This window comes from Odocoileus virginianus, chromosome 10 (assembly GCF_023699985.2).
Source record: "Odocoileus virginianus isolate 20LAN1187 ecotype Illinois chromosome 10, Ovbor_1.2, whole genome shotgun sequence".
Classification (NCBI taxonomy): Eukaryota; Metazoa; Chordata; class Mammalia; order Artiodactyla; family Cervidae; genus Odocoileus; species Odocoileus virginianus.
In genome coordinates this window covers 72,135,109-72,160,665 of record NC_069683.1, presented here as the reverse complement: position 1 = coordinate 72,160,665, position 25,557 = coordinate 72,135,109, and the positions used below count along the sequence as shown (strand labels likewise).

Sequence of the window (25,557 nt, the reverse complement as noted above, 5' to 3'; positions counted from 1 at the left end):
GAAGCTGAAACACCAATACTTTGGCTACCTTATGCGAAGAACTGACTCATTAGAAAAGACTCTGAGGCTAGGAAAGATTGAAGGCAGGAGGCGAAGGGGATGACAAAGGATGAGATGGCTGGATGGCATCACTTACTCGATGGACATGGGTTTGAGCAAGCTCCAGGAGCTGGTGATGGATGGGGAAGTCTGGCGTGCTGCAGCCCATGGGGTCACAAAGAGTCAGACACAACTGAGTGACTGAACTGAACTGAACCGAATCTATTTTCAGTGAAGATTCTTTTTGTTTTTTCCCCATTTATTTTTTATTAGTTATTAGTTATTAGTAATTAGGCTAATTACTTTATCAAATAACATATTTCAGGTAAAAATATAAATAATAACATAAATTATAAAATTTAATATAAAACTGCAGAAAAATAATCTCTTCAGGATCTATCAGTGACAAAATGTTAGTTTAATTTTATACTCTACTGTCATCTTTTTCTAAATTGACTTTTAAGGTTATGCTCGGGGGATTTTAAGATATAAGTAAATAAAATTTTTAAATGACTTATAGCTCAACTCTTTTCTTATTAGAATTGATAGAAATGCCCCTTCCAAATATCATTTTCTAAAATCCATATGAAAAGAGCTAAGTGATTCCCAATGAAGTAAGAGAGAAACAAAGTTAACATGTGCATTCACATAAAATATCCTATGACATGGAATCATTTCTGGCAAGGTATAGTAAACAAAAATGTAAATGATCCAGAGAGCAATATCCCTGAAAATTCTATTCTCTACTTTCCAAATTGAAGTGGCAGGATGTTATAGAGGAGAACATTTATGCTATTTTCCTCTAGTAGAGAAAGAATGCTTGTTTGTTATTGGTCTTAATCTGGAAACTATCAAAACAGAATAAAACCTGAAAATAAACTTTGAAAAATAGTTAGAATGTAATCTTTTGTATGACAATGATTACTGTGTTTAGTCACCATCTCTTCTGGTATATTCCATCTGTTTAGTAGGTTTTATCTCTTCTTCCATGAATTGATGATTCTAGTTACATTCCATACTCTCTCAGGAGTTTAAAAAGCTTTAGTAAATACACAATGGCACAGGGCCAACATATAATATTAGTGAAGCATAGTCACCACAACTACATCACTGGCCTCAACTGTAAATCCCATACGCCAAAGATTTAACCAAACCAGACTTCTTAGCATCTGAAAAACACTCCGTGAGCTTTTTCACTTTCACATCTTGATTTACTCTGCCTACTCTACCAAGAGTGTCTTCTTTCTTCACTCCCTTTTCTTCTAGAAAAATCTTATTTCTCCAGACTCTTTTGTCCTCCCCTAAAGGTGGCGCTAGTGGTAAAGAATCTGCTTACCAATTTAGCAGACGCAGGAGACATGGGTTCGGTCCATCCCTGGGTTGGGGATATCCCCTGGAGAAGGAAATGGCAACACCCTCCAGTTTCCTTGCTTGGGAAAATCCCACGAACAGAGGATCCACGAGGGCTACAGGATTGCACAGCTGGAAATGACTGATCACTTGTCAGTCAGCAAAGGTATTAGAATCTCCTATTACTCTGAACCTGATATTTACCCATATCCTCTGTTTATTTTGTATTTCATCCACTGCTCTACTTTGAAACATGGTCCTTAAATTTGAGACAACAGTTGCTTCTGAAGTTGGTCTCAAATAGCTTTTTTCTGTAATCTGTTAGCATATAGTATACAATGCACTATGATGTAAAAATTCCTCAAGCAAACAAAAATATTTATGGCAGATACATATTTACAAAACAAACTAATAATTCATAGCTTGGAAATTTGGATTTCAGTGTTAGAGATCAGTTTATTCTAATTAACCAATTAGAGACAAAATCATCAAGAAAATAATTGTCAGAAAAGCTATTACTTGGAATCTAAGCAAAAATTTAACAAAGAGTATTTTGTTTAGTCCTATTGAGTTTAAATATTATGACATTCTAAAGGAGTGTGTGTAAGAGATGTGCTGGGAAGGTTTGCAGGCTCATACATGTGTCCTAACACTCCATTTAGCTGTATAATTGAAGAACCACTTCTAACATGTTAGTGAACTTTTAATTTAATATAGTTAATCTTATTAAACAACAACACAATGTTTAAAAGTTAAGAGCTTTTAAAAAGGCGATCTACATACAGTTTGCAAACTACAGTTCGTGGGCCAGGCCCCCAGTTGTCTTGGTGTGGACTACAAGGAATTGGGCTCCCCTGATAGCTCGATTAGTAAAAAGTACATCTGCAATGCAGGAGACCCTGGTTCAATTCCGATTTCCGGGTCGGGAAGATATGTTGGAGAAGGGATAGACTACCCGATCCAGTATTCTTGGGCTTTCCTTGCACAATTTCCTAATACTTTTGAAGATTTTAAAGCAGAAAAGTGACAATTTGTGGTCTGTATTGCAAGTAATTCACCCTTCCAAGTGAATGGAAGATGGATTTAAGAACAGTCTTGGAGCCAAGGAGAGACATTGATTGATGCAGGAGAATGAAGAAGGCTTGAGCAAAGTCTTCACTACTATCCTCCTCAAATCTTTCTTTTGTGCATTTACATAGAAGAAAGGATGAATTTGGCATCATTTTATGTAAAACACATTTGGCAAGGTTGATGATTGGTTTGGAGAAGAGAGAAGCAAGTCTAGCATGCAAGGCAGAGAACTACCTTCCAAGATAGAGAATGTATGAAGAGGAACATGTTTGAGGGGGATGGTGGTAGCTTCACTCTTACAATGCTGAGCTTTTAGATACAAATGGGAAATTCAATAGTTACCATGTAAACGTGTCACAAAACTAAGGACAAGACTATAAGATTCATTGATTTGTATTTTTGAGTGTGACTAAATAACTGGTCCAGTCCTTGCTTAGGGAAACTCAGTAAGACAGAATTCCTGCTATTACTGACCTTAAACAATCCAATGACAAAGGCATAGAATTAAACAAAGAGTTAAGTATCAGGTTTGATAGAGATAATAAAGGGATTCCCTGGTGGCTCAGATAGTAATGAATCTGCCTGCAACGCAGGAAATGTGAGTTCAATCCCTGAGTTGGGAAGATCCTCTGGAGAAGGGAATGGCAACCCACTCCCCAATTCTTGTCTGGAGAATTCCATGGACAGAGGAACTTGGCAGTCTATAGTCCATGGGGTTGCACCGAGTCAGATATGACTTAGCAATTGAGCACAATAGAGATAATGCAAAATACTATCAGAGTACACGAAAGAGGGGTTAACTCACTAGAGGGTTGATGTAGATGTAGGAAAAGACTTCTTGAAGCTATTATAGTTATGTTCATACCTGAAGGATGAATGATTTATTCCACAGATATGCAATAAATGTTTGAAGTTGAGGGAATGGCACTTGAAGAGCTGTCAAGGCCAGTGAGAGAACCTAGGACTGAAAATCTTTAGAAAGGCCATTTTCAATGGGGCTTGGTATTTCAGGAGAAGTGGACTATATAATGGTGTGTGACAAGCAGTCAAGAGATGTATTATAAAGTATCACTTAAGAAATTTGAACTTCATAAAAGAAGGTAATAATAAAAAATCATTAAGTAAATTCTAATCATGAATGGAAATTTACAGAGGAAAAGTGGCTGAGGCAAGACCCCATGGGGGAAGGCCAGCATTTTAAGAGAAGTTAGAGGAAGTCCATGAAGGAAATGAAAAAAGAAAATCACAAATTTATGATTCAGTCATCAATTTAGCATTTATAATCAGAACTGTCCTATGTATTGTTGTTTTTGTTGTTTTGTTGCTAAGGCATGTCAGACTCTTGGTGATTCCATGTATTGCAGCATGCCAGGCTCCTCTGTCTTCCATTACCTCCCAAAGTTTTCTCAAATTCATGTCCACTGAGTCCATGATACTATCTAATCATCTCATCCTCAATTGCCCCCTTCTCCTTTTGCCTTCATTTTTTTCCATCATCATAGTCTTTTCCAATGAGGTGGCTCTTCATATTAGGTGGCCAAGGTATTGGAGCTGCAGCTTCAGCATCAGTCCTTCCAAAGAATATTCAGCAGTATTCCCTTTAGGATCAACTGGTTTGATTCCCTTGTAGTTCAAGGGACTCTCAAGAGTCTTCTCCAGTGCCACAGTTCAGATGCATCAATTCTTTAGCCCTCAGACTTCCTTATGATCCAACTCTCACATCTGTACATGACTACTGGAAAAAATCATAGCTTTGACTACATGGACTTTCATTGGTGAAATGATGTTCCTGCTTTTTAATACACTGTGTTGGTTTATCATAGCTTTCCTTCCAAGGAGCAAGCATCTTTTAATTTCATGGCTACAGTCATCATCCACAGTGATTTTAGAGCCCCCCAAAATAAAATCTGTCACTGCAGCCTCTTTTCCCCTTTCTGTTTGCTTGAAGTGTTGGGACCAGATGTAAAGATCATAATTTTTTTAAAGCTGCATTTCAAGCCAGTTCTTTCACCCTCATGAAGAGGCACTTTTGTTTCTCTTCACTTTCTGCCATTAGAGTGGCATCAAATGTGTATCTGATGCTGTTGATATTTCTCCTGCCAATATTGATTACAGTTTGTGATTCATCCAGCCTGGCATTTCACATAATGTACTCTGCATATAAGTTAAATTAGCAGGGTGACAATATACAGCCTTGTCGTACTTCTTTCCCAATTTTGAACTAGTCTGTTGTTCCATGTCTGATTCTATCTGTTGCTTTATGATCTTCAGAGAAGTTTCTCAGAGACAATTAAGGTGGTATACTATTCCCATCTCTTTAAGAATTTTATCTTCAAGGTTTTTATCTCATAAGCTACTATCTTATAATAAAATTTGTCTTATAAAATATTATATAAAAATTAACTAAACTCCTTTGATTGATGGCTAATAATATTAAAACTTTAAATGTTTATAGGAATTTAAGCCTAAATTATTATGATATTAGTATATTATTATTACCAAGAATAAAAACAGTAACAACAGCAACAACAGAGGGACTAACTTATAACTTATGTAGTTATATGTAGCTTTATATATAACTTATTATCACTTTGTATATAACTCAGTAGCCTGGTAGATTTGATTACTAATATTATATTTCAGGCTAGGAAATTGAGATTTGATTGTATTAAGGAACACCTAATAAGTAGCACAGCTTGATTTTGAATTCAGACACAACATTATAGTCTTAGGACTGTCCTCCACGGGCAAAATCTGGGCTATAGAACTGAAATAATATTGGAATTATTTCTATTTAAGCATGCAAAAGATTATCAGGGCTATCATAGATTAAACTAAGGAAGTTATATCTAAGAACTCTTTTCCATTGCTTCACATCATAAGTTAGTGCTTTCCATAGTTCTAATAGCATATGTGTTATAACATGGCAAATAAACCATAAAAACACAGTTGAGTAAAGCTCACCTCTGACATAAGCGTTACATTGTAAGTATTTTAGCCTTAATTATGCATTGTCATTACATGCACATTTTGTTTCATTTTCATAATAGAAGGAAGATTATTTGGGGCTTCCTGGTAGCTCAGAGGGTAAAGCGTCTGCCTACAATGTGGGAGACCCAGGTTCGGTCCCTGGGTTGGGAAGATCCCCTGGAGAAGGAAATGGCAACCCACTCCAATATTCTTGCCTGCAAAATCCCATGAACTGAGGATCCTGGAAGGCTAGAGTCCACAGGGTCACAAAGAGTTGGACACGACTGAACAACTGCACTTCACTTCAAATTATCTTGAGGCCCTGTCTTCAATCAGAGCTCTAACTTTTCCTCTCAGATTTTTAATTAAGCAACATTTTTTTAAATGAAGAAGTTGTCAGGAAATTGCAACTCATTTGCCAACTTACTGCTTTAGAAAGTTATGGGTCACTGAAAAGGTGGAACCAAGAGAAAGCTCATGCAGCTTGACCTTTCAGGATAAAAAAGTTGCTAAAGCATTATACCCACGTTTCATCACTTTAAGGACTCTCATGGAGCGTGTTTGCTCCCCTTGCCCCTCAGATGTGGCTGAATAACTCTGTTGACAGCTTTAGCATATGCTCAGGGTTCTATCACAGCAAAGGCTTTAAAAAGCTTTTAATATATTTTTAAAAAAACATTAAAGTGGTCACCATGAGAGAAAATTAGAACTCTTTTCAATCCCTACACATGTATTTTGTAATTTGTTGAATTTCTATTTGGCAGGGCATAATCACCTTTCCAGTGACTAGGGCCTCCAAATATTTTATCTGTTAATACTTTACTTATTTGTATACTTTATTGATGTATATCTGATTTATAATATTACATTATTTTTAGGGGTACACTATAGTTATTCAGTATTTTTCTTTTTCTTTTTTTAGATTATACTCCATTTAAAGTTATTATGCAATAATAGCTATATTTCCTTGTGTGGTACTACAAATCATTGTTGCTTATTTATTTTGTACATAGCAGTTTGTACCTAACTCCCCACCACTATCTTGCCCTCACCCTTACTCTTTCCCCACTGGTAACCACTACTTTGTTCTCTATATCTGTGAGTCTGTCTATGTTTTGTCATATACATTGGCTTGTTTCACTTTTTATTTTCTACATATAAGTGATAACATATAGTATTGTGTTTATCTTAGTTATTTCACTAAGCATATCCTCTAGATCCATCCATGTTGTTGCAAATGTCAAATTTTCTTTCTTTTCTTTTTTTTTTTTTCCCCTGTGGCTGAGTAACATTTTCTTTATCAATTCACCTATTGATGGACACTTAGTTTGTTTCTACATTTTTGTTATTGTAAATAATTCTGTTATAAACAGAGTGCTTGTATTTCTTCAGATTAATGTTTTTGTTTTCTTCAGACATATTGCAGCAGTAGAATTGTTAGATCATATGGTAGCTTTATTTTTAGTTTTTTGAGAACCCTCCATACTATTTTCCATAATGATGCACCAATTTACATTCTCACCAACAGTGTACCAGGGTTCTCTTTTGTTCATATCCTCACCAACATGTATTTGTGGAATTTTTGATGAAAGTTATTCTGAAAGGTGTGAGATGATACCTTCTTATGGTTTGAATTTGTGTTTCTCTAATTATTAGCAATGTGAAGCATTTTTGAAAAATGTGCCTGTATGTCTATCTGTATGCCTGTATGGCTCTCTGTATGTCTTCTATGGAAAAATATCTATTCATGTCTCTTGTTGAATTTTTAATTAGACTTTTTTTTTTGATAGTGAACTATATGAGCTGTTTATATATATTGGATATTAACCCTGTATCAATCATATTATTTGCATGTCATTTTTTCAAGTTTAGTAGGCTGTCTTTTTGATCTGTTGATGATTTCCTTTGCTACACAAAACCTTTTAAGTTTAAGTAAGTCTCATTTGTAGTATTCATTTTGTTTTCTTTGCCTTAGGAGACAGATCCAAAAAACTATAGTTATAATTTATGTAATTATGCTTATGATTATATTTTATGTAACTATGTTTGTGATTTATAGTTACAATTTAGTAATGATTTATGTAAAGGGTTCTGCCTATGTATTCTTCTAGAAACTTTATGGATTCTGGTGTTTAATCCAATTTGAGCTTATTTTTGTATGTGATGTGAAAAAATGTTCTCATTTCATTCTTTCACATGTAGCTATCTGATTTCCACTTATTGATGAAACAGTCTTCACATTGTATATTCTTGCCTCTTTTTTTTTTTTTTTATCACATCATAAGTGTGAACTTATTTCTGGGTTCTTTTATTTCTGGGTTCTTTTTTTTCTGGGTTCTCTACATTCCCTTGATCTATGCATCTATTACTGTGTCAATAAAATATTGATTTGATTAATGCAACTTTGTAGGATAGTCTGAAGTCAAGGAGCATGATCCCTGCAGCTTTGTTCTTTTTCCTCAAGACTGCTTTGACAATTTGGGGTCTTTGTGGTTCCACATAAATTATAGGAGATGGTTGCATGGCATCACGAGATGGTTGAATGGCATTACCAACTCAATGGACATGAGTTGGAGCAAACTCTGTGTGATGGTGAAGGACAGGGAAGCCTGGCATGCTGCAGTCCATGGGGTGGCAAAGAGTCAAACACGACTGAGTGACTGAACAACAGCAAATAAATTATAGGGCTATTTGTTCTAGCTTTGTGAAAAATATGGTGGATATTTTTATAGGGATTGCATTAATATGTAAAGTTCTCTGGTATGAGCATTTTAGCAAAATTATTTCTTCCAATCTAAAAACACAGGATATCTTTCCATTTCTTTGTATTGTTTTCAATTTCTTTCATCAATGTTTTTCAGCTTTCAAAGTATGTCTTTCATCTCTTTGGCTAACTTCATTTCTAGGCATTTTATACTTTTTATTTGATTGTAAATGGAATTTGTCCCCCTAAATTTTCTTTCTGATACCTCATGATTCATGTATGGAAAAGGAATGGATACTATAATATATAATTATCTTGTAAATTTACTGATTTATCAGTTCTTTTTTTTTTTTGACACAGACCATAGGATTTTCTTTTAAAATGATGTCATCTGCAAAGAGTGACAGTTTACTCCTTACATTCCAGTTTGAATGCTCCTATTTCCTTTTTTTTTTCTGAGAATTGTGGTGAATTCAGCTCAGTTCAGTTCAGCTGTTCTGTCATGTCTGACTCTTTGCAACCCCACGAACTGTGGCACACCCGGCCTCCCTGTCCATCATCAACTCCAAGAGCTTGCAAAAACTCATGTCCATCGAGTTGGTGATGCCATCCAACAATGTCATCCTCTGTCATCCCTTTCTCCTCCTGACTTAAATCTTTCCCAGCATCAGGGTCTCTAAAAATGAGTCAGTTCTTCACATCAGGTGGCCAAATTATTGGAGTTTCAGCTTCAGCATCAGTCCTTCAAGTGACTATTCATGACTGATTTCCTTTAGGATAGACTAGTTGGATCTCCTTGCAGTCCAAGGGACTCTCAATAGTCTTCTCCAACACCACAGTTCAAAAGCATCAATTCTTTGGCGCTCAGCTTTCTTTAAGTCCAAATCTCACATCCATACATGACTACTGGAAAAACCATAGCTTTGACTAGACAGAACTTTGTCAGCAAAGAAATGTCTCTTCTTTTTAATATGCTGTGTAGGTTGATTATAGCTTTCCTTTCAAGGAGCAAGCATCTTTTACCATGGCTGCAGTCACTATTTGCAGTGATTTCGGAGCCCCCCTCCCCCCCCCCAGAATGAAGTCTCTCACTGTTTCCGTTGTTTCCCTGTCTATTTGCCATGAAGTGATGGGACCGGATTCCATGATCTTAGTTTTCTGAATGTTGACTTTTAAGCCAACATTTTCACTCTTCACTTTCACTTTCATCAAGAAGCTCTTTAGCTCTTCTTTGGTTTCTCCCATAAGGGTAGTCTCATCTGCATATCTGAGGTTATTGATATTTCTCCTGGAAATCCTGATTCCAGCTTGTGATTTGTGCAGCCAGACATTTTGCATAATGTACTCTGCATATACGTTAAATAAGCAGGGTGACAAAATATACAGCTTTGACATACTCCTTACCTGATTTGGAACCAGTCTGTTGTTCCATGTCCAGTTCTAACTGTTGCTTCTTGACTTGCATACAGATTTCCCAGGAGGCAGGTAAGGTGGTCTGGTATTCCCATCTCTTTAAGACATTTCTACATTTTGTTGTGATCCACACAGTGAAAGTCTTTGGCATAGCCAATAAAGCAGAAATAGATTTTTTTTTTCTGGAAATTTCTTGCTTTTTTGATGATCCAGAGGATGTTGGTAATTTCATCTCTGGTTCCTCTGCCTTTTTTAAAATCCAGCTTGAGGAAGTTCACAGTTCATATACTGTTGAAGCCTGGCTTGGAGAAGTTTGAGCATTACTTTACTAGTATGTGAGAATAGTACAGTGTGTGGTAGTTTGAGCATCTTAGGCATTGCCTTTCTTTGGGATTGGAATGAAAACTGAACTTTTCCAGTCCTGTGGCCATTGCTGAGTTTTCCAAATTTACTGAGATGTTGAGTGCAGCACTTTCAAAGCATCATCTTTTAGGATTTGAAAAGCTCAACTGGAATTCCATCACCACTAGCTTTGCTTGTAGTGATGCTTCTTAAGGCCCACTTGATTTCACACTCAATAATGTTTGGCTCTAGGTGAGTGAATACATCATCATGGTTATCTGGATCATGAAGATATTTTCTGTATAGTTCTCCTGTGTATTCTTGCCTCATCTTAATATCTCCTGATTCTGTTTGGTCCATACCATTTCTGTCCTTTGTTGTGCCCATTTTTGCATGAGATGCTCCCTTGGTATCTGTCACTTTCTTGAAGCAATCTCTAGTCTTTCCCATTCTATCATTTCCCTTTTTTTCTTTGCATTGATCACTGAGTAAGACTCTCTTATCTCTCCTTGCTATTCTTTAGAACTATTCATTCAAATGGGTGTATCTTTCCTTTTCTCCTTTGCCTTTCACTTCTCTTATTTTCTCAGCTATCTGTAATGCCTCCTCAGACAACCATTTTGCCTTTTTGCATTTCCTTTTCTTGGGGATGGTCTTGATCACTGCCCCCTGTCCAAAGTAATGAACTTCCATCCATAGTTTTTCAGGCACTCTGTCTATCAGATCTAATCCTTTGAAACTATTTGTCACTTCCACTTTATAATTGTAAGATATTTGATTTAGGTCATACCTGAATGGTCTAGTGGTTTCCCCTACTTTCTTTCATCTAAGTCCGAGTTTTGCAATAAGGAGTTCATGATCTGAGCCATAGACAGTTCCTGGTCTTGTTTTTGCTGACTCTATAGGGCTTCTCCATCTTTGGCTGCCAAGAATATAATCAATATGATTTTGATATTGACAATCTGGTGATGTCCATGTGTAGAGTCATCTCTCATGTTATTGGAAGAGGGTGTTTTCTATGACTAGTGTGTTCTCTTGGTGAAACTCTGTTATCCTTTGCCCTGCTTCATTTTGTACTCTGAGACCAAATTTTCCTGTTACTCCAGGTATCTTTTGATTGCCTACTTTTTCATTCCAGTCCCCTATAATGAAGAGGACATCTTTTTTTGGATGTTTGTTTTAGAAAGTCTTGTAGGTCTTCTAAAACCTTTCAAATTCAGCTTCTTCAATACTGCTGGTTGGGGCATAGACTTGGATTACTGTGATACTGAATTGTTTGTCTTGGAAATGAACAGAGTTCATTTTGTCATTTTGAGATTGCATCCACCAACTGCATTTGGAGCTCTTTTGTTGACTATGATGGCTACTCCATTTCTTCTAAGGGATTCTTGCCAGCAGTAATAGATATAATGGTCATCTGTATTAAATTCACCCATTCCAGTTCATTTTGTTCTCTGATTCCTAAAATGTTGATGCTCACTCTTTCCATCTCCTGTTTGGCCACTTCTAATTTGCCTTAATTCATTGACATGACATTCCAGGTTCCTATGCATAATTGTTCTTTTCAGCATCAGACTTAACTTCCATCACCAGTCACATCCACAACTGGGCATTGTTTTTCCTTTGGCTCCATCTCTTCATTCTTTCTGGAGTTAATTCTCCACTCTTCTTCAGTAGAATATTGGGCACCTACGGACCTGGGAAATTAATCTTTCAGTGATATATCTTTTTGCCTTTTCATGGTCTTTATGGGATAATCAAGGCAAGGATACTGAAGTGGTTTTCCATTCCCTCCCCAGTGGACCACATTTTTTCAGAACTCTCCACTATGACCCATCCATCTTGGGTGGCTCACAGTTTCGCTGAGTTAGACAAGGCTGTGATACATGTGATTAGTTTGGATAGTTTTTTCTGATTGTGGTTTTCATTCTGTCTGTTCTCTGAAGCATAAGATAAGAGGCTTATGGAAGCTTCCTGCTGGGAGAGACTGACTCTGGGGAAAACTAGGTCTTGTTCTGATGGGTGTGCCATGCTCAGAAAATCTTTAATCAGATTTTCACTTGATGAGTGGGTCTGTGTTCCCTCCCTGTTGTTTGACCTGAGACCAAACTTTGGTGGAGGTAATGAAGATAATGGGACTTCCTTCAAAAGGCCCCATGCAGGTACTGAAGCACTCAGTGCCCCTGACACTGAAGTGGGCCTCTGCCAACCCACACCTATGCTGGAGACTTCTGAACACTCACAGGTGAGTCTGAGTCAACCTCCTGTGGGGTCATTGATCCTTTCTCCTGGTTCCTGGCATGTACAAGATTTGTGTTTTTTTTTTTTTTTTTTTTTTTTGCCCTCCAAGAGTCTGTTTCCCTAGTCCTGTGTAAATTGTAAGTTTTGGCACAAAACATTGCGCACCAGCAGACCCCACAGAGACTGTGTCAGATCTGCCGTTGAGTGTTTGAGTGTCTCCTGTGGAGGTATGGGTCAGCAGTGGCCTGCTGCAGGGGCAGGGGTTCTGGGTGCCAGAGCTGGGTGTGGCATAAGCCATCTTGGAAGAGATCTTCATTAAGCCCACCATAGAGCCACCAGAATTGTGGTGAGGACTTCCAATATTAAGTTAAATTGAAGGAGTGAGAATGGACCTTCTTGTCTTGTTCCTGATTTGAGAGAAAATCTTTCTGTTCTAAATGATAGTCTTGCTGGGTAGTGTATCCTGTCAGTCTGTGCTTAGTTGCTCAGTTGTATGTGACTCTGCAACCCCATGGATGGTAGCCCAACAGGCTCCTTTGTCCATGGGAATTCTCCAGGCACGAATACTGGAGTGAGTTGCCATGCCCTTCTCCAGGGGATCTTCCCCACAAAGGGATGGAACCCAGGTCCCCTGAATTGCAGGAAGATTCTTTACCATCTGAGTCACCAGAAGAGCCCAAGAGTATCCTAGGTTGCAGGTTTTTACCTCTCAGGACTTAGAATATACACTGCCATTGCCTTCTGGCCTGCAAATTTTCTGCAAAAACATCAGCAAATAGCCCCATGACAGTTCTTGTATGTGGCTGTTTCCACTTGATGTCTTCTAGAGTTCTATCTTTAAATTATGCCATTTTAATTATGTTGTGTCTTGGTGTGAGCTGTTTTGGTTCATCTTGTTTGGAACCCTCTGTGCTTCCTGTATATTTCTGACTCTCTTCCCTCTCTCTACCTCTGGGGACTGTAATGTGAATGCTGGTACAATTCATGTTGTCTCAGAGCCCTCTTAAATTGTTCTTATTTTTAAAACTTTGCCTTTCTCTTTGCTGTTTTAATGGGGTGATTTCCATTAGTCTGTCTTCCAGATCAGTGAAAGTGAAAAACTATCAACTATCATCTAGTTTGCTGTCAATTACTTCTAATGTGTTTTTCATTTCAGTTATTGCATCGTTCAATTCTGACTGCTTCTTTTTTTATATATCTTCTAGTTTCTTGTTATAATTTTCACCAAACTTCCCTATTTCAGTTAACATTTTTATTACTACTCTTTTCCCTAATTCAGTTTGCATCCTTATTCTAATGCTTTGAGCTCTTTATCTTGCAAATTATTTGTTTCATTAGTTTTTTTCATTGTTTTTTCCTAATCTTTCCATTGAAACTTGTCTTCTCATTCTGTTTAACTTTCTCTGCCTTTATGAAATTAAGTGAAGGGTTTACCTATTGCAATCTTGCAGGAGGATGTCTTTGTGTGGGAGTGTCTGTGTTTAGTTTGCATGTGCCCACTGACTTTGTCAGTAGAGCTGGATCTGATGTGAACATAAAAGACTTGCCTTTTCCCAGGATGTGCTAGTAGCTATCACCTTGGAAGGAGGTGGACCTTGACATGCAGTGGCCACACCACAGTCAGGTGTAGCTGGGGCATCTCCTATGCTCAGGCCTTCACTGCTCTATCTGGGTTGGAGGTGGGTGTTAAGTTGCTGGAGCATAAGTTCTGATGGTTAAATCTGAGCTGGCTGCATTCCCTTTAAGTATGTGCTTTGCCACCCCATAGCACTTGTGCCCTCGCCCCTAAGGGGAGCAGTGTTTGGGTAGAAGGGCTGGTGCGGGAGGCCCACGTGGATCTGGGCATGGGCTATGGCAGTCCCACCATAGCTGGAACCCCAAGGTGGCTCTGATACACTGCCTGTGTAAGCACCATCACAGCTGCCCTTGCCCTGCTCAGATCCTGAGCTGCCTTTGTCCCTCACAGCTGAGCTAGCCCCAGCTGCAGCAGCCTTCACCCCAGCATGGAGTTGTGTCCTAAAGCAACTGGGACTGAGGCAGTCACTCAGTTTAGGGTAGGGTCTGTGCAGGGGTGATCCTGGGAAACTGGCCATACAGATTCAATCTGCCCTGTTTCAGGAGTGCGTGTGTGCTCCTCAGGAGTGGAGTCTAGGCTCCCCACAGCCTGCCTTCACTGCCACTGGCCTTCCAACCAGCCCGGCAGGCTCCTCTTCTGTGTCCGTTCTTGAGGGCACTGTCCCAACCTGACTGCTTCTCTTCCCCTCCTACCTGATTCTGTGTGTATCTTTCTTACACTTGGTTTGTACACTGTTTCTTCCAGTCTCCACTGGCAGTGAGTTTGCAGTGAGTACTGTTCCACAGGTGGGTGTATTTTTTGATGTGTACTTTGAGGGAAGCGAGTTCTGTGTCCTTCAACTCTGCCTCCATGATCTCTCCCCCCACCCAGTTATGTTCTTATTTTCTTGTTTAGAGACTGAGCACACAGTGGGAATAAGTGACAAAGGAAGAATGTCCAGAAAGGTGATCTGTCAGTCACTCAACAATGTGTGTCTAAGTGCCTACTAAGCAACAACTAAATTATTAATTTATTAACAATTTAATATTCAAATTAAGCTCAAATATTCATGAAAAGTGCATACTTGTTTCCTCTGCCCTCCCACTCAGACATCTTTAACCTTTCAAATGAATGCTCGAAAGTCTTTTGGCACCACAAAAGCAACTGTAAGCATCTATATTTCACCTTAGAATTTCTTCATTCTGCCAACCCATTACTTATTTTGCTGCTCCTGGCTCTTCTTTCTTCTTTGACTCCCCTTGTTTTAGCTTCATATCATTGTTCTTTGCTAATCTCTGCCTTGTTGGGCAATCCTATTCTGATTCATTCTCTTTGCCAGATTTCAGCATTCTTTCAGCATTTAACTTCCAGTGAAGTGAAGCTGCTCAGTTGTGTAGGACTCTTAGCGACCCCATGGCCTGCAGCCTACCAGGCTCCTCCCATAGGATTTTCCAGGCAAGAGTACTGGAGTGGGTTGCCACTGCCAGTATTTGTCCTCAACTTTTCATTCCATGGCCAGGGAGAGTGGGAGATGACAGATAGGTGTGCAGCTCTTTTGACTTCTCTCACAGTGAAAAGGGATTGGACACAAATCCTCTTTGTAAAAATACCCATCAATATTCCTTAATTCTATCCACTCACCCTTTAGTACACTTCTCCCCCTTTTAGCCCACAGTGACAACAGCCTATAGACTCTGGGTTAACAGGGACAGGGAATAAACATCACATGCATGCATGCTAAATTGCTTCAGTCGTGTCCAATTCTTTGTGACCCATGGACTGTAGCCCACTAGGCTTCTCTGTCCATGGAATTCCCCAGGCAAGAATACTGGAGTGGGTTGCTATGTCCTCCTCCAGCAGATCTTCCTGACCCAGGGATCAAACCCTCATCTCTTAAGCCTCCTGCAGTGGCAGGCAGGTTCTTTACCACTAGCGCCACCTGAGAAGCCCCAATACATTTTGCAGTAACAACCGGAGAGGCTATGCAGGCAGCAGGGAATGCCTTGCCTCTTTCTGATCACATTAGTTTCTGTTATCCGAGGCTTTACTCTCCATGGTTTCAGCAACATTTAGCTCAACCATGGTCTAAAAATACTAAATGAAAATGTGTAGAAATAAGTAATTTATGTTTTAAATTATGTGACCTTCTGAGAAGTGTGATGAAATCTCCTACTGTTCCTGCTTCATTCTGCCTGAGATGTGAATCCTCCCTTTGTCTAGCTATCCTGCACCTTATTCACTTAGTAGCTGGCTTGGTTACCAGATTAGCTGTCAAGGTATTGCAGTACTTGTGTTCAAGTCATTCTTATTTTACTTAAGTTTGGTCCCAAAGCATAAGAGCAGTGATTATGGCAAATCTGGATATACTAAAGAGAAGTCATAAAGTGTTTCCTTTAAGTATAAAAGTGAAAATTCTTGATAAGAAAGCAAAAAAATAGTATGATGAAATTGCTAAGGTCCATGGTTGGAACAAATGTTCTATCCATGAAAGTATGAAGAAGAAAATAGAAATCTGTACTAGTTTTGCTGTTGTACAAACTGTAAAAGTATGGGCATATTCTGTGATAAATGCTCAGTTAAGATAGAAAAGGCATCACGTTTTTACAATAAGATACTTTTAGAGTGAGAGACTACATTCACATAAGTTTTATTATAGTACATTTTTATAACTTTCTGTTTCTAGTTATTGTTATTAGTCTTTCCTGTGCCTAATTTGTAAATTAAAGTTTATCACTAGAAAAACAACATATGAAACATTCAGCACTATCCATGTTTCCAAGCATCCACTAGGGGTGAAACATATTCTCCAAGGATAAGAGGGGACTACTGTACTATTTCCCCCTCAGATACAAGTTAGAATCTCCATAGTAAGCTCCATTGTTACACCTGTATTTTCCTTTGCTCTTCCAGTGACCTGGATCCAGCAGGAAGGCAGGACTATATTTTTGAAAGATATAGTTGTATTGTTTCCCTCTTGTTGGAATGGGTTTTCCTCACACTTGGCAATTTGCAATAGGTGAGTATTTGGCACATCAGTCTGACCTTACATGTAATAAAAGTCAGCAAGCAAGTTTGGATGAGATATAAAATATAGTCTAAATCCTAATGTATTCACTATAAACAGATATTTGCCTGAAAGTTGTCATGGGAGGTTTACAAAAGAGAATTAATTTTCATCCTGGTAAGTGCTTTAGACAAAGATTTTTTTGGGGGGGCTAGAAAATAAGTTGACAATAGGGCTTAATGCCATAAATAATTAAAGATAAATTACTCATCCTTTCTTGGATAATAGGGCTTCCCAGGTGGCTCAGTGATAAAGAATCCACCCACCAGTGCAGGAACTGACGGAAATGTGGGGTTCAAACCCTGGGTCAGGAAGGGCTCTGGAGGAGGAAATGGCAACCACTCCAGATTCTTGCTGGATAATCCCATGGACAGAGGAGCCTCGTGGGCTACAGTCTATGGGGTCATAAAAATACCCAGTTATAACTTATAAGATTCTTACTTCTCCTAACTTTGTATGTCAATTAACTGTCTTGATATTGTTTCTAATTTTATTTTTAATCAGAAAAATGGTCCTGAAGCATTTTAAGGGGCACACTTAATAGTAGATGTATGTTAGCAGAGTATCAGTATGTGTGGTAATTAAAAATTTGGGATGAGTCAGGGATGAGAAAAAACAAAAAGGTGCTTATGATCAGTACTGTAGATGCTAAGCACTCTAAGTCCAGGAGACAGGTTATATAACTGCATAATTACCCTTGATTTTTCCCGTCTCACTCTTATTTGAAAAAGATTTCAAAGAAGGAGTAGATATCAGTAATTTTACTTTTGTGTGACTTGAAGTCATTAGACTGTATTCCTTAGAGTTATCTGCTCTGTCATCCCTCTACATTATTATAAATTTGAGTTTAAGGGGATTGTAGGAGTCCATAATTGGTAATGGATGAGAGAAAGATTAAGGTTCTCAGTGTGATTGAAATCATTCATGTTGCCTACCCACTCTAGGTTCTGAGGGAAGGAGAGAAAGAGGGAAAGAACAATAAAATGAAACAATGTGAGAAAAAAGTAGAAAACAAAATTGGAGCTGAACCCAAAAGAAAGACAGGAGAGTTTTTGGAGTGATTTATACAGGTTTAATTTGAGGTGAGTAAAAGGGATACTAAGAGGTATCTCATGCTTCTTCATTTACTCATTTTTCTATTACTTAGATCTTAACTTTGTTGCAAATGGATTTAAGGCAGTTTAAAAGTAAATGGTATGTATGTGGTGAAAACTAAGAAGCAGAAATAAAATAGCAAGAATGCCTCCCCTCCCCAGGCAAACCTATTTCTTTTTCCATCCCTTCATCACTTGCACTGGCTTCAGCAAAGGATAATCAGCATATGCATATTATGCCATCCACAGTGTTGTTTTTTAAGCTTCTCATTACATAGGTTATGCGATGTATAGAACATATTTTTATAACAAAAGAAAAGCTCACCTCCCCAAAAAACCATGAAAGACAAAAGGAAACAAGCCAAAACTAACAAAGTAAAGTTTTATCCTCCATGCGTTGTCACATATATCTCTTCTAGACATAATTTACATAAAAATATAATATTTATTAAGATAATGGGTAAAAGATATTTAGTAACTGGTGAAACAACACCAATAGCTTGGAAAGTACTGGTGTAGGTAAAACATTGAGCATTAAACTTTAAAGTGAACCAAGATTAAGTAAAATAAGGTCCGTGTCAGTTATTGCTTAGGTTAGACATGAGATCAAAGTTGATGGCCATCGTATAACACTTATGAAAAATATGGACAGAGTTCATTGGAATTAAAAAAAAAATGTGAGGTTTATGTTTCTTCTTTTTTCCACTGATCATAACTTCACCTCATTATCAATGGTGTTAGAAATGGCCTTAAACACATCATAAATACTTAAAATTTTGGGCAACAGACCCAGGTAAAAATATTTATTTTGAAAAGGTTTATTGAAGATTGACCATTATTTATTTTATAAATATTTAAATTAATGTCTTTTTCACTCAAGGAAATATGAAAAAAATTCAAGATTTTATATTACTGAAAATATTATTTAAAAATTTTAAAAATATTTAATGTATCTAAATTAAGAGCATTATTTTTCAGCTTTCTCACTATTTTTTCATGATAATAAAATTGCATTCAATTCAAGTACCATTCCTACAAGAGAATTTTTCATTTTGACTATTCTATGAACTGTCCGGTCCATTAAAATATGATACCCAATCCCATGGACAGTAGCCCACTAGACTCTGTCCATGGGATTCTCTGGACAACAATACTGGAGTACATTGCCACTTCCTTCTCTAGGGGATCTTTCTGACCCACGGATTGAACCTGGGTCTCCTGCCTTGAGGGTGGATTCTTTACTGCTGAGCCACCTAGGAAGCCTTTTAATAAAAAATGAGTTACATGATTAGTTTTTAGAGCTCTGAAATTATTTGATACTTATTGCCAATGACTTCATTTGATTAATTCATGTATTTAATATTTATAGTATGCCTAACAGGCATTACTATGTTAAAAATGAAAGGTATAGATATAAAAAGATATAACAATAACTGGAGAACTTTCATTTCTAAAGGAAGAAAAGATATGTAAATGTATACATATTGCAGTGTGAAAGTTACTATAAAAGGATTATGCACAGGATGTTCTCTAAGTTCTTTTCTTACACAGTAAAATATGAATCAAAAAGAGATTTGGAAATTTCACTCAAAGTGAAATAAATTATTATAAATGAGCTCACTGGTTAGATATGCTGTGTTTTCCAATATGGCAGCTTTTAGGCAAATGTAACCATTCAAATTAATCAATTAAAGTTAAACAAAATTTAAAATTCAGTTTCTCAGGTAGGTACATAAGCCATGTTTTAAAGCACTTAATAATGTCATCTTTATTAGCACAAAAATCTTACCAAAGTTTGTGTTTAAATGATGTTCCATGTTTTTTTCCTCAAAAGGCAATGATTTTTATGGAAAGTAATTGTGTTCCAATTTAAAATTGTAAAAACACCAAGCTATGAATCAAAGGCAAGTTTCTAGCTGTCGAGTAGAATGCTGTGTACTATTTCCTAATGAAGTCATAGCAAGAGTGTATTTTCAGTAGTGTCTTGTTCATTGTTGCATTGTTAATACTTATCAAATTACCTGATGAAATCTGAGCAACAAAGGTTTATTGAATGCTAAATGGATAAATAGATACACTGAATCATTAAATGGGTAAAGAGATCACTTACACCACCTATTATCTTTATTTTTTCCTCCACCATTTCAACGGAAAGAATAGAATAAGTGATGACAATTTAAGAAATAACTCAGTGGATCAATGAAATAATTTATTCCAAAATAAGAACTTATGAGACATCAGAAAGTTATGAGATGGGGAGGGAGAAGGGAAGAGTTTCAGGATGGGGAAGACATGTACACCCATGGCTGATTCATGTCAATGCATGGCAAAACCACTACAATATTGTAAAGTAATTAGCCTCCAAGTAAAATAAATAAATTAAAAAAATAAAAGTAAGTTATGTTTCACTCAAGTTCATAGAGAAATTCAGGATCATATTAAGGCAGTTACTTTTAATAGATGAAATGTTTCGATGAGCAGTTCATAATGACAGTGGAGGATTAGATAAAAGTACTAAAATATACCATGCTACCTTATTTCTTTACATTTGGTTTTGTGCACTATTTTTTAAAAATTCTGGTCTCTAATGTTGATGTGTGAATGTTCCTTTAATTACTTTTTTTCCTTTAATTCTTAATGATGTAAAAATATAGATGGCTCTTAGCCAACAATGTTATGATAAAAGTTAATCACACTTTCATAACTGAGGTTCATACTTCAGTTTGTGATAATGAGGCATAATTTTAAACACAGTATCTAAGAGGAGTTAAACTGGGTTTGTGATCCTAAAATCATAAAATAAGTATAATAATTTCAAAGGGGGAAAGTTATTCTTGTCCTTTGGAAGTGCTTGAGTAAGACCCAGAATATTGAGAAAAATGTTAATATCATGGCAGAGTGAATCAAATGAACATAAGAAACATGTTATTTTTTAATTCATATAATTACCACCTGGAATAAAGGTGTATACTTGAAAGTTGGGTTGAGTTACTATGTGTGTGTGTGCTCAGTCACTCAATCATGTCCAACTCTGTATTCCTCTGTTCATGAGATTATTCAAGCAAGAATACTGGAGTGCAAAGCTATTTCCTCTTCCAGGGGATCTTCCAAACCCAGGGATCAAACCCATGTCTCCTGCAGCTTTTGCATTAACAGGCAGATTCTTTAACACTTGAACCACCTTGGAAGCTCTGAGTTACTACCACGGAATACAGTTCAAATGACTAGCTATTCATCCCAAAGTAAGTTACTGAAGAGAAACTAGAGATTCTAGAGAGTGACTTGCATCAGTTGGTTAGAAGTAAACCAGTTCAATTATTGGGTGATAACAAGAAAAAGGAGGCATTTTGTGCAGCAAGCTAATAAGTAGGTTAATGATTTCAAGATGCTTATTAGGAGAAATAGTGTTTGTACCATGATGAATTTAATCCTTTGACGGCAGATATTTAGCTAGGAAAAAGAAGCTTTAAGTAACCAAGTATTGTTTGCTTACATTATAGTGATCTCATGGTAAAAGTAATGGGAGTTGGTTTAAGATTAGAGCATCTGAATTGTTATGCAGAAGTGAATATCCTAAAAAGTATAAACAGGTGCAAATCAAAGCATAATTTTTTTATATTTATTTATGTATTAATTGAAGGATAATTGATTTACAGGTGGCTCAGTGGTAAAGAATCCATCTGCCAGTGCAGGAAACATGGGAGATGTAAGTTCAATGCCTGGGTTGGAAAGATCCCTTGGAAAAGGAAATAGAAATCCGTTCCAGCATTCCTTCTGGGAAAAATCCCATGGACAGTGGAGCCTAGCAGGCTACAGTCCACAGGGCTGCAAAGAGTCAGACAGGACTGAGTGACTGAGAAGTCTCGTTGGTTTCCGCCATACAACAACACAAATCAGAATAAGAAATGCGAGTTTGATCCCTGGGTGGGGAAGATCCCCTGGAAAAAGGAATGGCTACCCACTCCAATATTCTTGTTTGGAGAATTCCATGGACAGAGAAGCCTGGTGGGTTACAGTTCAGGGGGTTGTAAAGAGTTGGACACAACCGAGTGACTAACGCTTTCATTTAAACCTGCTTAAGATCAATATTCAAAAAGCAAGTGGGATGGGGTGGGGTGGGAGAGAGGCTTAAGAGGGAGGGGACATACGTACACCGATGGCTGATTCATGTACATGTATGGCGGAAACCAACACAATGCTGTAATTATCCTTCAATTTAAAAAAAAAAGCAAGCTCATGGCATCCAGTCCCATCATTTCATGGGAAATAAGTGGCAAAAAGGTGGAAACAGTGACAGATTTTAGTTTCTTGGACTCCAAAATCACTGCAGACAGTGACTGCAGCCAAAAAGTTAAATGACACTTGCTTTTTGGAGGAAAAGCTATGTCAAACCTAGACAGCATATTAAAAATTAGCTACATCACTTTTTTAACAAAGGTCCATATAAGTCAAAGCTATGGTTTTTCCAGTAGTCATGTACAGATGTGAGAAGTTGGACCATAAATACGACTGAGTGCTGAAGAACTGATACTTTCAAACTGAGGTGCTGGAGAAGACTCTTGAGAGTCCCTTGGACAGCAAGGAGATCAAACCAGTCAATCCTAAAGGAAATCAATCTTGAATATTCATTGGAAGAACTGATACTGAAGCTGAAGCTCCAGTACTTTGGCCACCTGATGCAAAGAGCTGACTTGTTGGAAAAGACCCCAATGCTGGGAAAGATTGAGGGCAGGAGGAGAAGGGGATGACAGAGGATCAGATGGTTGGATGGCATCACTGACTCAATGCACATGCATTTGAGCACTCTGGGACATAGCAGAGGACAGGGAAGCCTGGCATGCTGCAGTCTATGGGGCTCAACGTTTGACATGACTTAATGAGTGAACAGCAACCACAGTTTAATCTTCTCTTCCCCTACTGAAGGGCATCTTGGTTGCTTTTAAGTTGTGACTATTATGAATAAAACTGTTATAAACATTTGTGTGATGATTTTTCTGTGATTTGGATGAAAATATTAAGGAGCATTGCTGATGGATTGTATAGCAGGAATAACTTAATTTTGTAAGGAATCGTCAAATTGTCTTCTAAAGTAACTATACCACTTTGTGTTCCCACAAACAATGAAGGAGAATTCCTGTTTCTCCATGTCCTAATCATCCTTTGATATTGTTAGTGATCTGAATTTTGGTTATCTGCTAGATATATAGTAGTATCTCGTTGTTTTAATTTGTATTATGATTCCATTTTCATGTCCTTTTGTTTAAGGATATTTCCAAAAGTTAGACATGAACAGAGTGGTAATTTTTTAATCCATAGTTTATCCTCTAGGATGCTTTGTAACTCAGTTGGTAAAGAATCTGCCTGCAATGCAGGAGACCTGGGTTCAATTCCTAGGTCAGGAAAATCTCCTGGAGATGGAAGTAGCAACCCAATCCAGTATTCTTGCCTAGAGAATCCCATGAACAGAGGAGCCTGGCAGGCTACAGTCCATGGTGTTTCAAGAGTCGGACATGACTTAGCAACTAAACCACCATCACCAGGGTGCTTTGAATTGCAATGCTTTCCAATTGCCAGCTATTGGAAAATGACATTATGAAATATAGATGTGCTCCCAAATTTTCAAGTGAGAAAGTGCATGCTACAATCCTGAAGAAAATACACTGATGATATTAAATTTTCTGAGCTTGTTTCCAAATGGCAAGTTTACCAAGAATGGCTTAAATTGGTGTGTAAATTAAATATCATAAAATATGCAAATTTTAATGAGAAATGAATTCATTTAATGAATTTTCATCTTTGAATATAAGATTCTGGATAATTGGATTTTGAAGATAATTATATATTCAAATGACTTATTTTGCTTGTTTATTATTTTTACATTTATTTTAAATTTATTTTACAGATGGACTTATTCAAGTATATTCTTAAAATGTTGTCTGGTTGAACTTTTACTATAACTTCTTGTTTGCTCATAAATCTTATGCTTTAAGGAAAATAGACTGGACAAAACCCTATAGGTGCTTCCCGGATGTTCGTTTTGAAACATAATATATTGCTATGATTTTGGTCAACAAATAAAGAGCAAAACTGAGTAAAATTGGAATTCTTTAAGATATACCTCCAAATAAAGTCAAAATATTTCAGCATTGTACAAAATTGTATGTATTTCAATAATTTAATGTTATCTATCTTGTTTATTCAATACAAGGATCATATTTTATCAGTTACTAATCTATATAGACTTATAGAAAAGATAAAGTGAAAGGTTGCCAGCAAGCAGAGCTCTTACCACTAAATCTTTATTCTCACTGTCATGACCCTTCAATTACACATTTAACTCAACCTGATACTGTTTTAAAATCTTCTGAAATATTAAGGGGTATGCATTTGAGGTAAAAAAATAAAAAATAAATAAATAAACCACACACACACTTATTTTATGACTGCACCTGAAATAGCATCATGAAAATTTAAAAAAAAAAATCTAATTCAATTTAAACTAAGTAACAGAGAAGACATTGCTTGAGTGACCTTGTGAATTTGAAGCTCATTTAATTAGAAACTTTTCCCCAAGTCAAGATAAAAACAGTAAGAATTCATATTGACCATTTTCTCATTTAAGCCATATTAGGGATCAAAATATATTGCTAAATCACACAAGTGATGCAAAGCCATTTAAACTGAAAATTAGACTTTTGCTTATGTAGATGTGGAATTTCAACTTACCCCTGTCTGTGTCATACAGGAATACAAAACAGTTCCATTCATAGTGATCCAGCAGACTCAAGAGGGCTCCTCTTAAGGAAGGCCTTAGCTGCAGCACAAACTGGCTCTCCCCCTCAGTAGGAAAACTTGGTGTGATGAGGGAGATATGTAAGGCGCTGCAGAATGAGGTCAAGGTATGTACTGACCTCTTATCATAGAGTCCAAAAATGGCAAATACTCCTCTGGAATACTGGGAACAGACTAAAAGAGAAGAGGAAGAAAAAAACTATTAGCAAACTTTAAAATTGTTGACTCCACATCTACAGTTTATGAAAAAAATTCTAAATCATTAATATGTCAGGAATATAATATGAAGAAAGAGAAAAAGTGAAGTATGCAATCAATCATATAAATAATTAATGAACTCTTGAGGCTGTACTCAATGCCCTGCAATGAATGAGATAACAAGAGGTTTACTCAAGAAACCAATTTGAATTAAGGAAATTTTGACTAAAATGAAGTAATATATAGCTCTCCATGATAATGTGACAAATCCAATGCTAGAAATTTTTAAGTATGACAAATCCTCATTTTATTCTGTATTTTTATTATATGCAAAAATATGATATTATACTTAAAAATGTATGATTATTAATTGGAGTAGCATTTAAATTACCTCAGTGCTATCCTTCTTAAGCTATATGCATTTATTTATCTTTTCTATTTTGAATTGGATTGCATTTGCTACTTGGTCTAAATTGTTACTTTTTGTTTTCTTTTGCAAAGTCAGTTTCAGTTTTTACCACAACGTTAGAGTTCTCTTGGTTTACATTGAAAAACAAGAGGTTATGCTATCTGGAAAGTCATTATTGTGCTGTCCTAGAAGGTGAGTGGGACTGTGGCCCGTTGCGTAGCTTCTGTGTACGTGCGTGCCTTAGCCGCTCAGTCGTGTGTGACCTCATGGACTGCCATCCGCCAAGGCTCCTCTGTCCATGGGGCTTCTCCAGGC

General features: G+C 37.1%; 1 protein-coding gene across 7 annotated transcripts in view; it reads right to left on the bottom strand.

The window, feature by feature from the left end:
• Positions 1–25,557, bottom strand: part of GRIA4 (glutamate ionotropic receptor AMPA type subunit 4) — a 639,355-nt gene that overhangs the window by 386,192 nt on the left and 227,606 nt on the right. For all 7 annotated transcript variants that reach the window (XM_070473691.1, XM_070473688.1, XM_070473690.1 and 4 more), the window contains exon 4: positions 24,570–24,809. In XM_070473691.1, the coding sequence (XP_070329792.1) occupies positions 24,570–24,809 (240 nt within the window). The remainder of the gene's footprint in view (positions 1–24,569; positions 24,810–25,557) is intronic.